The sequence below is a fragment of the Colletes gigas genome, unplaced genomic scaffold (genome assembly GCF_013123115.1).
Source record: "Colletes gigas isolate AHSC1104 unplaced genomic scaffold, ASM1312311v1 Colletes_gigas_Sc00027, whole genome shotgun sequence".
NCBI lineage: Eukaryota > Metazoa > Arthropoda > Insecta > Hymenoptera > Colletidae > Colletes > Colletes gigas.
Genome location: NW_025106656.1, coordinates 1,581,460 through 1,593,502, shown reverse-complemented (window position 1 = coordinate 1,593,502; position 12,043 = coordinate 1,581,460). Strand labels below are relative to the sequence as shown.

General features: G+C 36.6%; 2 protein-coding genes across 3 annotated transcripts; one reads left to right on the top strand and one right to left on the bottom strand.

The window, feature by feature from the left end:
- Window positions 1–419: 419 nt before the first annotated feature.
- LOC122401753 (protein ELYS) lies at window positions 420–8,030 on the top strand. 2 transcript variants are annotated; one of them, XM_043404094.1, is made up of 8 exons: window positions 420–707; window positions 935–1,312; window positions 1,385–1,682; window positions 1,750–4,649; window positions 4,815–5,130; window positions 5,359–7,578; window positions 7,637–7,708; window positions 7,891–8,030. In XM_043404094.1, exons 1-8 carry the CDS (start codon window positions 678–680, stop codon window positions 7,896–7,898), a joined length of 6,222 nt encoding a protein of 2,073 aa, XP_043260029.1. In that variant the 5' UTR covers window positions 420–677; the 3' UTR covers window positions 7,899–8,030. The 2 variants fall into 2 exon arrangements, with proteins under 2 accessions (XP_043260029.1, XP_043260028.1); XM_043404093.1 differs by having other exon boundaries at window positions 1,750–7,578.
- Window positions 8,031–10,023: 1,993 nt separating this feature from the next.
- Window positions 10,024–11,522, bottom strand: LOC122401755 (coiled-coil domain-containing protein 50). Its single transcript, XM_043404096.1, has 5 exons — window positions 11,354–11,522; window positions 11,193–11,255; window positions 10,998–11,115; window positions 10,750–10,915; window positions 10,024–10,662 (listed from the first exon to the last, which is right to left on the bottom strand). The coding sequence occupies exons 1-5, from the start codon at window positions 11,409–11,411 to the stop codon at window positions 10,036–10,038; spliced, it is 1,032 nt and encodes a 343-aa protein (XP_043260031.1). The 5' UTR covers window positions 11,412–11,522; the 3' UTR covers window positions 10,024–10,035.
- Between the last annotated feature and the right edge of the window lie 521 nt (window positions 11,523–12,043).

Below are 12,043 nucleotides of genomic sequence, written 5' to 3'. Positions count from 1 at the left end.
AAATGAAAAATATTTAAAAAATTCTATTTTATATTTTGAATTCATCATACAATTAGAATAAATGATAATCAACTTTTTATGCGTTCAAAAATCGCTAAAATAAAAAAAATATTTCTATAAGTATTTTCTGCGAAGCCTGTGTTCGCTAAGTAATACAAATTTATACACAAACGTCAATTACGATGGACATAAAAACCTACCGATCATTTTATCAATTACAAATCTAATAAATTATTTCATATACGCTTTAAATTGTGCCACGATTATACGTGTTTATAATCGAATAAATTAATTGGTACATAATGTTTTTAGATAAAATTTAAACCAGCAATTGACCTTGTAAAATTTAGTTATTACTGTTGGTAAGACGTGCAATTGGTAGTATTTTTTAACGTACTTCGCAGTTGTATAGTTGCGGTTTCAAAATGTATGTATGGGTAGTAAAACGAATTTAAAAGATTCTGACACTTTTACGTGATTCTAAATTACACTGTGCCTCATATACTTTGTTGAATGATATCGCAAATATACACAATTGAGGTTTGCGATAATCGTCTTTGCAGGAACGTGACAGGATCATTGAAATTTGGCGGTAACATAACCTTATCGTGACCTTAGTGAAATAGTTTATAAATGATTTTTTCGGATCTCCTTTATTCTAATACTGCGTGCAAAATATGAAGGAGTTGGAGGAGGTCAATTGCGAGGTAATTCTTAAGTCTAACAGGTTTCTCTTTTTTCGCTAAATATTTTCAAAATATCCACATGGTTATTACAATACAGTAAACTCTCGAATTACGCAGTTAATTCGTCCTAAACCTTTCCTTTTAAAAAAAGTCGGTCCTGAGTTACAAAGAATAATTTTTTTACTTGTTTGTGTTGTATATTAATAAAAAGAGACTCTTAATTTAATAACAATATTGTTATTGCATAGGTTCGCAGCATTTTAGATATTAGGCACTCTGTATTAAGCTGTTTAAATAATGGAGAAGGTGATGATGGTGGATTATCGAACAATTCACAAGTATACAATGGTTTTGATAATCCCTGTGGTGGATTTTTGAATGATGGTACATACGCTTGGCTGAGCTATGGTTGTCATATATTAGTTCTAAATACTAAAACAGGCGAAAGTACCAGTTCATGGACCTTTCGTGGAAAGATCACTTGTGTGTGTCAGTTCCCTACACAATGTGGGGAATTACCATTACTTCTTGTTGGTTTAGATAACAAAGCTACCAGGATTAAAGATTCTGTGGGTTTACTATGTATCTTTGACTGTTCTACATCTCGAGTTTTGAGAGCTATAAGAGTATGTATGGGTAAAATATTTCCTATAAATTTCTTTAAAATTATATTTTTTGACCTCTTTATATTTGTGTAGATGCCAGCTGGCATAGAACAGGTTTGCATTGTGTCTGGAGGTGCAGAATGGGAGGAATTTAATGATCAGAGACCAGACAATATTCTCATGCAAATGGATGGGATAGCATGTGTAGTACTGCGTAATCTTAATCATCTCATGATTGATCTTCAAAGATCTGCTTGGGAGGTACCTGATTTGTCTCTTATAATGGATGAAACTTCTCCAGCTGATATTGAATATTTAACATCAAAAGATTCTTTTAATAGACATCAATCAAATAAGAGTAAACACATGGCTTGTAATTTGTTGAATCAACGTAAGAAAATGTTTTATTGTTTCTTTATTTTGGCAACATATACATACTTACGTTCGTACGTTTACAGGTATAGAAAAACATATTGGGTTTAACAGAGAAGAATTTGAATCATCCGTTTTTTTAGATGAAAAGCTAACAAATACCATCGTTAGTTCAACGAAGATTGGATGTTTAATATCTGGATGTTTAGGTAGAGTGATAATATGGCAAAACAACGGTTCTGTAGGGTGGATTAGTTTGCCCGTCGACGAAACTATGATAGTTACACATTTAGCACTTTTGGAACCGACCGATGATCCTCGACCTTTTTACTATTTGTGGGTCGTTTTTCAAGACGACTTGTACAAGGTTCCACCGCTATTAAGAATGTATGCCTTATTATTCGAACGAAAATACTGTGATAGAGGAACGAATCTGTACTTCAATTTAGAAGCCGAACCTAGCCTTAAATTTGAATTCGAATTAGATACAAATGACAGAGTTGTCAGTTTATCCACCATCGAAAGGGGAGCAAATCCCGACCAAACGGAATCAGAGTTTAAACGAGGCGAGGACAGTTTACTTCTCGTATCGACTACTAATCGCGCATTGCTATTCGATTTAAATCAATGGTACAAAGAACAAATGCCTCAAACTGTCAGCGAATGCAAAAATCCGAACAGCATATTGGCCAGTTATAACACGAAATTACGGCCGTCCAACGTGGCTAGCAATGAAATAATCTGTTGTACTTACATTCCTCGTACTTTGCAAGAATTTCCAAATAACAGTTTAAGTTCGTTGGAAGAATTATTCTATCCGAATTCATTGTCGCTCGAATGGATAGAATTGAACATGACGAAATTAACATTCTGGTTATGCCGCGGTGTCCAGGCCGAACTGCTTCGTGAAATGGCGCTTGCCGGGCCATTTGTGTTAACGCAACCATCCAAAATGTTTCACAAATGTCTCTCTGTAGGCTTAGTACCCTTTAATACGGACGTTTCCTTCACGAGCGATCATAATGTTCAAAGAGATATGTTGCTGTCTCTTTGCTTGGAGCAGCGTTGGGCAACATTTTTGATAAGATGCGCTAAAGAATGGTCGGACGGAAGCGCAGCATATATGTACCCAAGTTTTTTGAAATGGGGTATACAACGTGCATCCTCGATAAAAATGATCGCGGATAATTTGTCCATTCCGTTATTCGATCAGTCGGGCAACAATATTGGAGAATCCGATGTAAAGACCCTTCGATTTTGTTACCAACAGCTAGAATGTCTATCGAACGTGGTAGCAAAGCTGCCTTTCGAAACGAGCAACCTGATAAATCAGCGAAGAGTACTTAAACGCGTGTCCATGTACTTTCAAGTACTCCTCTGGTTCTATGATGTAGGCTTGTTGCCCGAATTACAGGATTTAGAGGAGGGTCCTCTACCGCTCTCCCTTGCACTGAAGATTCCGTATCCGTATGAAAAATTGTTTTCCTTATATAAGGAAAAGCGAGAGTCGATCAACAACGACAGACAGAACGGTGAAAATGAGGTTCTCTTTATAGATGAACTAATAACTCGGGAATGTCCTGTTTTGACTTTACAGTGGGAAAGGGAAGCTAATGATACATCTACGAATGGTTACTATCCGCCTCCATCGTTGCAGTCATTGTTAAGAAGTTACTTAACCGACTGTGATCAAACTGAATCTAATGAGATACAATGCAAACATCAGATCACCATATATCTTCTAATGGATTTAGCAATGCTACTGCAAGGATCTTATCCTGGGGTGGACCAGCTGATTAAGTATCCTTCCTCATTTAAGATGAGCCCCAGCCTTATAAAGCTTACGCAAGCATTCTGGCTCCTCGATCATGACGATTACCATGGATTCTTGGATATGATGACTGGTCCATTAATATGTGATTCTGACGTTAAAGACTGGCATCACAAACTGGTATTGAGGACTTTAGTAAGGAACGGTCAACATAAACTGGCTTTGATGTATCTACGCGTAAGGAAGCCTCCTTTGTCATCCATTCAGGATCAGAGCACGTTGATTGATTTGTCGGTGGGACACGGCTTGGTTCAATCAGCTTTTCATCGTAGACCACAGTCCCACTATGCTCAGCTGTTGATGTGCTTTTTCCAAGCGTGTAAAACTTACGACAAGCTGGGCGATATCTTGCACTTGGCTTTGAGTTCCGCGGAAGAAGAAATGTTCATCAAGTTTTTGGAAGAGTCTAAATCCGAAAATATGCGATTGCTGTATTATTTGCAACGTTGCCGTTATATGGAAGCTAATAGCGGTAACTCAATCGGTAGATACAACGCTGTTTCCTCGACAAATCTTCACGCAGATATGTTGAACGCTTACAACGCAACTTTGCCTGACGTGGTGAAACGATTTAACATTAACATGGATAAAACAAACTTAGACACGGGCTTGGAACCGCGGTACCCTAGACCGATGACCTATAACAGAAGTTCTCAGTGTACGAGTATTTATGAGACTGTTATCAAAAAGGCAAGGGAGACTTTTCTCAAAGTCGAGAAATCTGTAATCCCTTTTATCACTGCTCCGTGTACGACGTTGAAACTGGACGACAGTTACGTTAACATTAATTGCGTAATGTCCCCGAAAGTTATACAGACAAATCGGAAGCGCACTTTGGACGACATGCAACAAGAGGAAAATAGCGAAATAAGAACGACAGATAAAATAAAGCGTAGAAAGCTGCTCGACGAAGGAGAGGCAGCTATAAACGTGGCGTTCAGTACACCTTTAGTAAAACGCAAAGTATCTAGCAACAGAAACACACCCATCGAAACTCCTCACTCTATTTTAAAGATCAGGCAACTTATAAGAAGTTCAACATCGTCTACTATTAGCCCCGTACAGGGTGAAATCATAGACAGTCCAGAAAAGAAAATCAATAGACAAATACGATTCAACATTAGTCAGTCAAAGAAAAACAATTCCTACAGTGAAGTAAATAGTGAAGATAACAGTATAGCTACGCCAAACATAATTAAAGGTAGCAACGAGCCATTCTTCGGTACAACAGTTAATGAAGAGTCTCTTATGGAGAGTCCAGCCTTGGCAGATAGCAGTTATACTTGTATAAATATACAGAATGTTCGTCCTAGACCTCAGTTAAAGAAAACCAATTCCTACAGTGAAGTAAACAATGAAGATAACAGTATAGCTACGCCAAACATAATTAAAGGTAGCAAGGAGACATTCTTCGGTCCAACAGTTAGTAAAGACTCTCTTATGGAGAGTCCAGTCTTGACGGATAGCAGTTATACTTGTATAAATATATACAATGCTCGTCCTAGACCTAGTCTCAGAAGAACTAGCTTACAGACATCCGCAGAATCATTACAAGATTCATCGGTCAAGTGTTCGAAAACAGGAAGTTCTACGAATTATCGTTTGACCGATTCACTTAGTGTATTAGAAAATTGTAATACGCCGATTTATTCTTCGCCGATACTTTCTCCGCATAGCAGTTTCGAAATAATTTCTTCTGCGAGGAAATCAAACAAGACACCTAAACTATATGCTGATTGCCCCAATTCGTCTAATACTGTTATAAACAGCCCTAGTCTCAGAAGAACTAGCTTACAGACATCCGCAGAATCGCTACAAGATTCTTCGGTCAAGTGTTCGAAAACAAGAAGTTCTACGAATTATCGTTTGACCGATTCACCTAATGTATTAGAAAATTGCAATACATCGATTTATTCTTCGCCGATACTTTCTTCGCATAGTAGTTTCGAAATAATTTCTTCTGCGAGAAAATCAAACAAATCGTCTAAACTGTATGCTGATTCTAATTGTCTCAATTCGTCTAATACTGTTAGAAACAGTCCTAGATTCGAGAAATCTCGCAACAATGTTGAAGAACCGATGAATGTAGATGATAATGAAAATAATACCGAATTGGAGTCATACGTAGAACGAACTACGTCTCCTGTTATAGCCAAATCGAATTATGTCCAGTTCACTAGCAGTGACCAGAGAAGTAACGATAAGCTGATGGAGGATGATCAAAGTAAATGTAACAATGGAGACGTTTTAAAGAGCAGAATCTTGGAAACCGAGAACGAACAGACGAAGGATATCAATTGTTCAACCGATAGCGAAGAAAACGATGACAACGAAAATGAATTTGAGAGCTTTTCCAGTACGTTACAGAACAATTCTGGTCTTTCGACAAACAGAGAACGTCGTTCTTGGTCGCTTTACGACGAATCACAGAAGGAACCGTCTAAGGGTATCCATGAACAGGCAGATCTGAAAAATAATGAACATTTTGACATCACCGACGACGAGTCCTCGAACAGTGGCGACGAAGTTACCCTGGGTTTTGACGAAACGGATAACAAATTTAAGCGAAAGTCGCGAACATCATCGATGCACGTGGAAAATATGTACAATGTTTCAAATATCACCGACGATGAATCTGATTTCAGCGAAGATATAAATGAACCCAAAAGAAAATGTATTGTATATCCAGACACAGAAGAGAGTGTACACAAAGAGTCCAAATCCTCGACAAAGGAAAAAGTAAATGTAGAATCATACAAGGCAAAGAAAGAGTCGATAAATCTTGATAACAATAATTCTAGCATCAGGGACGAAGTAAATGAATCAGTCCATGATTCGTCTGTACACATAAGTTATAAAGATACCGTTAGTACTTCTAACTTGGATGGTGAGTCCTCGTCCATTAATAAGAGTGCCATGCCAAGAATGACTAGATCGCGCAGAGCTTCCTCGATAACAAAGGAAACAAGTTCACCTTCCAAAGTTGCTGCAAGGTCTATGCCAAGGCGAGCAAGTTCACTGGTAAAAGAAGTTCTGATCGCGTCTGTCGCTGAGGACGAAGATTCTAAACGAACAGATTCGTTTGAATTGGAAAATTCGTCCAGCATCTCCACGCCAAGAAAAGCTAGAGGTAGAAGGGCATCGTCTGTGTCAAAAGACGTTGTTCCTAAAAAAACGGAAACAGAGGATGAAGAACCCAAGACACCGGTGAGGCGGAGCACGAGACGCGCTGCTTCTGTGCAAAAAGAATTGTCAGAACCGACAAAACCCTTAACGAAAACAAGCAGGGCTTTGTCGTCCTCTAGTTTAGTAATAGAACGCAAGGACGCGAAGGATCAAACGGAAACTAAAAGTTCGAGAAAGAAAACCTCGACCACGCGTGAAAGAAAATTAAGTTTAACGTCGTCGAGATCCACGAAAGAATCAAAGACAAACGAAGAAGAGATGGAAGAAGTAAGCGTCGTGAAACCGACGAGAAGACGTAGTAGCTCTGTGCCTAAAGAAATAGAGGAAAAGGGAAGAGGTCGAAGGTCTAGCAGCGTCTTGAAGGAAACCATTCCAGAGGGTTATGAGCTTTCATTGGACGCTACGAAAGAAAAGCATTTAGCGATACCAGCAGTGAACAGTCCAGCGGCAAATACACGTAGTCGTAGATCATCGATACGATCGATACCGGAGGAACTCGAGGAAATTTTGAGCGTGCCATCGAAAGAGAGAATTTCTACCACGGGTAACAGAGAACAAGCTACGCAAAGTGCTCGACAAAGAAGGGCTTCGAGTGTCGGGCTCTCGCGTACAGAAACACTGAAAAGAACTAGAGCTACTCGTAGCAAAGGTGTTCTCAAAGAAGTAATACCGGAAGAGGAGGTAGCGGAAGTAAAAAATGAAGCAAGCACGAAGGTTTCTAACGTTAAGAAAGTTTCTGCAAGAAGGAAACGTACATTGTCGGAGAGAATTATTGAAGAAATAAGCGAGGACGCGCAAAAAACAAGAAGTCGAAAACCGAACGCAAAACAAGACGTTAGCGATCAGTATTCGTTTTCGCAGCCAGAGAAAACAGACGATGCGCCATTGGATCAAAAAGGTAATATTTAAGAAATTTCTTTGTTCTGTATAGAATTGTTGATATTGATATTTTTTAGCTATTGGAGAAGTGCCAAATTACGTGTTCTCGCCACCTCATACTAGGTCAAGGGATGTTACTTCCGACCATCGTAAGTGGTTATTACTTTTTAGTTAATTTAAATTTATTTCATTATCGGCAATTGGTTTGTTTACTACCATCGGTTAAGAATCATATATATTTTTTTTAATCTTTTGGCACGCGTATGTGCATGTATTCTACCGCCCAATAATTTGCAGTTGTAGATTAAATTTTTTCATAATTTTCATGCAGGAAAATAAATATAATTCTCCTAATTTTGACCGAAGACGAAGCGGGTTTAGAGAAGGAAGAGGAAGAGGAGAAAATGTACAGAAAATTTTACACATAAAAAGCACCAGTAATTACGTCTGCATAACTATAAATCGCTGTAGAATAAAAGTTGTATTACCGAAAAGATCAGAAAGTATAGCAAATTAAGTACAATTTTTGAAATTTCTTTTTTAACTTATTCGCTTCAAAGTACTTTCAATTTATCGATTTGAAATAATTTAAGAATCACTCTGATCTACGTTAGATGATAGTGTTCTCATCTGAACCAACAGTTTTCAAATAACAGAAACACACACACACATATATATATATAGCAATAATCATTATAAATAATTGCTTTTTAATTTCATTATCTAATAGAAAGTGAATCAGAGATTACAATATAGGGGACCATATGAGACGAAGCTTTTAACAGGAGACAGGATTAATTTCCGGAATGTGGTTGGAAAGGGGAATGTTTTTTGCTATTGATTTAACATATTTAATGTAAAATGAGTTACAGTAGAAGTATTTTTCGATGATTAATTCCCGTATGACATTAATGCTTATAAAACATGCCAACATAATATTTCACAAAGAGCATATTTCTAAACTCAGCATACTTTGTTAGAAAGATTATTTTGTGTAATCTATAAATTTGTTTAACTAGTTTATATTATCTTATGCATTCTACAATTAAGAAATACCCTATTTTATTTCGTTTCATTTCCTATCATTGAATTTCCAAACTTGTAGACAGCTGTACAGAAAGAGAATTTTGTTGACCCGTATTTTGAGAACATTAAACAACAGTGTTTTAAAAGTGTATTATATAGTACAAACATCTAATACTATATTAATTGTAAAGCGCAAAATTCGTTACTTTTATACACAAATCGCCAAATATACTTGTTACATTAATCGTTCGTTTTTTTTTTTGTCGTAATAATTTCATGGAATGAATTATTGTTGTTTCGTATACACAGTAACTTCTATAGGGTTTTGAATGACAATGTGTATTATAACATTGTAAATAATTTATTAATATACCCATGTATAGCTGTATTCATACAATAAATGTAAAAAAGAATTAATGCATATTATTGCTATTTAATAAATTTCCAATCACCATAAATAATAAATCGTTATGTTATCAATCCTACGGCAGTATTAAATAATATTAGAAATGAACTGCACCTACATATATTTGTGAATATAAGTCATATAGATTAGTACAAATTGTACATAACTTGATCCTTAAATTTATACCTTTCAACTAAAGTTTCCTACAACTTTGAACTGTAGTAGTTTATTTAAGTTATTATATGTTAAGCACTTCATTAAAGCACGCGTTTGTAACTTCATATTTTTTAAAAATGGATTTTTTTTTCTTGGTAATACTTAACTCCATCTGGTACAAACTGAATGTTACTAACGTCATCTTTGGCAGTTAATTATTCTTTGATCTGCACCTTAAATAGTTAAAAAAAACATTTCCCTCTAAAAAGCAAGCACAATTTTTATATATATATATTAGATCTATAATAAATTTCGTTTAGAGAGCAAGTACTTATATTCAATTAAAGTCTGTGATAACTACATCATTTCATTTCGTATTCAGTCTAAATGGTCAATCTTTGTACATTGTTGTTTGCTTATTCGATACTCGATTATTTTATTTTATCCTTAATTTATCTGATTGTCTACTCTGCTATTTATTTTTGTTTCTCATAAAAATTTACGTCTTAGCATCATACAATGTATCAATAAAAAGTATCATTGTATTTGGGTTTGATACGAATGCATGTAGTAAAAGGCAGGTCTGATTCAGGACGGTGTGACTTAATACTTTAAATGTATTTACACTCTTTCAAAAGGCACGTTTCCCTTCGCACTATACGAAGTATTGTTTTCGACGAGAAAAAATTCAAAGTTATTTTCTTGTAATAAAAACATTACAATCGAATCTTTTTGCGAAGTAAACCTCATGTCCAATGATACGAATGTAAATTAATAAGGACAGAACTTCTAAATAACTTATCATAAGTAACTTATATTACTTATTCATGGCAACAAACTTTTTTTGTCATGGAAAGTACTTTTAATTAAATGAAATTTCCAGTTATCTTACTGCTGATTGCAACCATCTTTTACTCTACGTTTATGTTTCTCTTCGTGACCTTGGGACGGGGATTGCATTTGATTTCGTCGTTGTCCTTGTATAGGCATGTAACACGGCGCGTCGTCATTCATAAGCTCTTGCGGCGGTGTAGGCAATGCATACGTTGGGCTTACTGTACTGCTCGAACTACTCGAAGTGTGTCGGTGCGTATTTCCATTATAAGTAGGATCGATAATTGCAGCCACGTTTGGTACTTCTCGTATACTTTCAATCGGGTCATCTAATGTCTGTATTTCTTCAGGGTCAGGATACTGCTGGCAGTTTAACGAATATTGCATTCTGCTTTTACTTGGTGTACTCTTCAAGTCCAGCTTATCTGGTCTTTGAGGTTTTTCTTTAAGATTTTGTTCTTCCAGTTTCTCGAGTTGTTGTCGCTCTAACTTTCTTTGTCTTGCTCTTTCTCTTGCTTTCCTGATTTTCACACGTTCTTTTTCTTGAAGCATACGTGCTAATTCAGCATCCTGTGCTTCCATTGCAATTTTTTGATCCTGCAAAAATTGATCATCGATACGCCTATCATGATTGTCTATAGCATTTTCTTCTTCTTGTTGCTGTAATTTTCTTGCCAATTCCTTTATTTAACAAACAGATGAATGAATTAATAAACTGAAAGTTATAATAAATATCTCTCTAAAAAACAAAGCATATTTTATACGTACCTCATCTTTTTCTTCTTGAATATGTCGTTTAATTTCAAGCTGTGTTGCCTCGTCATCTAATCTAAGTTGCAATCTCATTTGTTCTTGTAATTCCCGTTCTTTTCGTTTTTCTTCCCGTTCCAAAGATAGTGCAACCTGTTTTGCAATAAGCGCATCTTTTTCCTCCCTAAAAAGAAAAACAGATAGTTTGAAAGAAACTTTGAATCAATAAGAATTATAACAATGTGCCCAACAATTTTAATACTGACTGTTGCTGAACATAGCTCTGGTATTTCAATGTTTCCAATTCTTGTTCTACGCGTGCCCTGGGTAAATCCTCCCTGACCTGCGCGTTGCGAACTTTATTACCGGTATAGTGCTCTCTGACTGTGGAGCATAGTAATACAAATTAGATACAACCAATAATATTGTAAAAAAATATCAATACGTTCTAAAATTCTTACTTTCTTCATCCTGAAGACGGTACGCGAGCGCTCCGTCCTCGTGTACCAACCACTCTCGACAAACTGCGACATTGTCAAACGAGATTGCATTAGAGATGCCAGTCTAATGAGTAATCATAATCAAGATCGACAGGAGGAATTTAGAAAAGCAACTGTCGTACCTTCGTTGACTCGACCAGCCTTCGGTAGCGTATCCGAACTCGCTACAGATTTGGCCATCTCGCATTAGCTGCTCTTCCTGTTGCTGAAGAATTCTTAACTCGCCCAACTTTCCTGTTTACAACCACCTTACGGAAAACATACGTTGTTTTCTCTCCATCTTGAATACCATTGAACACCACTAACAGCAGTGAATAAACCTCCCCCACCACTCCCTTAAACGCTAAGGAAATTCGTCGTTACTAGTGTCGCCGTCGATGCACCCAATTATGCTATATCTGGCCACACTGCTACCCCTCCACTTGACATACTAATGTAGGTAGACACAGGGTACAGCCACGGTACGTGAGCTTCGGACCACTTCGAGGATTCGAAAAAGAAGGGAAATGTAAGTCTTTCCTTCTTGCTCTCGAAAGAGCTGAAATCCGACACGTCAACCGGCATATGAATATGATTTCGAATCTCTACTACCCAGGCATTTTTATTTGTCAACCTCATAAAATGTTACACGTTTTAGAACAATCTTTTCGTTTAAAGGACGGTGGCTTTAAAAATTATATTGCACTTGCAATGGTCATTAAAATATGTATCATGGAATACCAGACTAATTATGCAGAACAATTCACTTTTAGATTAGTCATAACTTCAAACATTCTAATTCAAGTTATTGCAAAAATGCAATATGTATGTAT

Coding starts and splice junctions, on each gene's coding strand:
- LOC122401753 (XM_043404093.1), top strand. CDS start 678: ATGAAGGAGTTGGAGGAGGTCAATTGCGAG. Junction 708..934: donor TGGAGGAGGTCAATTGCGAG/GTAATTCTTAAG, acceptor GTTATTGCATAG/GTTCGCAGCATTTTAGATAT. Junction 1,313..1,384: donor GAGTTTTGAGAGCTATAAGA/GTATGTATGGGT, acceptor ATATTTGTGTAG/ATGCCAGCTGGCATAGAACA.
- LOC122401755 (XM_043404096.1), bottom strand. CDS start 11,411: ATGGCCAAATCTGTAGCGAGTTCGGATACGCTACCGAAGGCTGGTCGA. Junction 11,256..11,353: donor GGCTGGTCGAGTCAACGAAG/GTACGACAGTTG, acceptor ACAATGTCGCAG/TTTGTCGAGAGTGGTTGGTA. Junction 10,663..10,749: donor TTCAAGAAGAAAAAGATGAG/GTACGTATAAAA, acceptor TGTTAAATAAAG/GAATTGGCAAGAAAATTACA.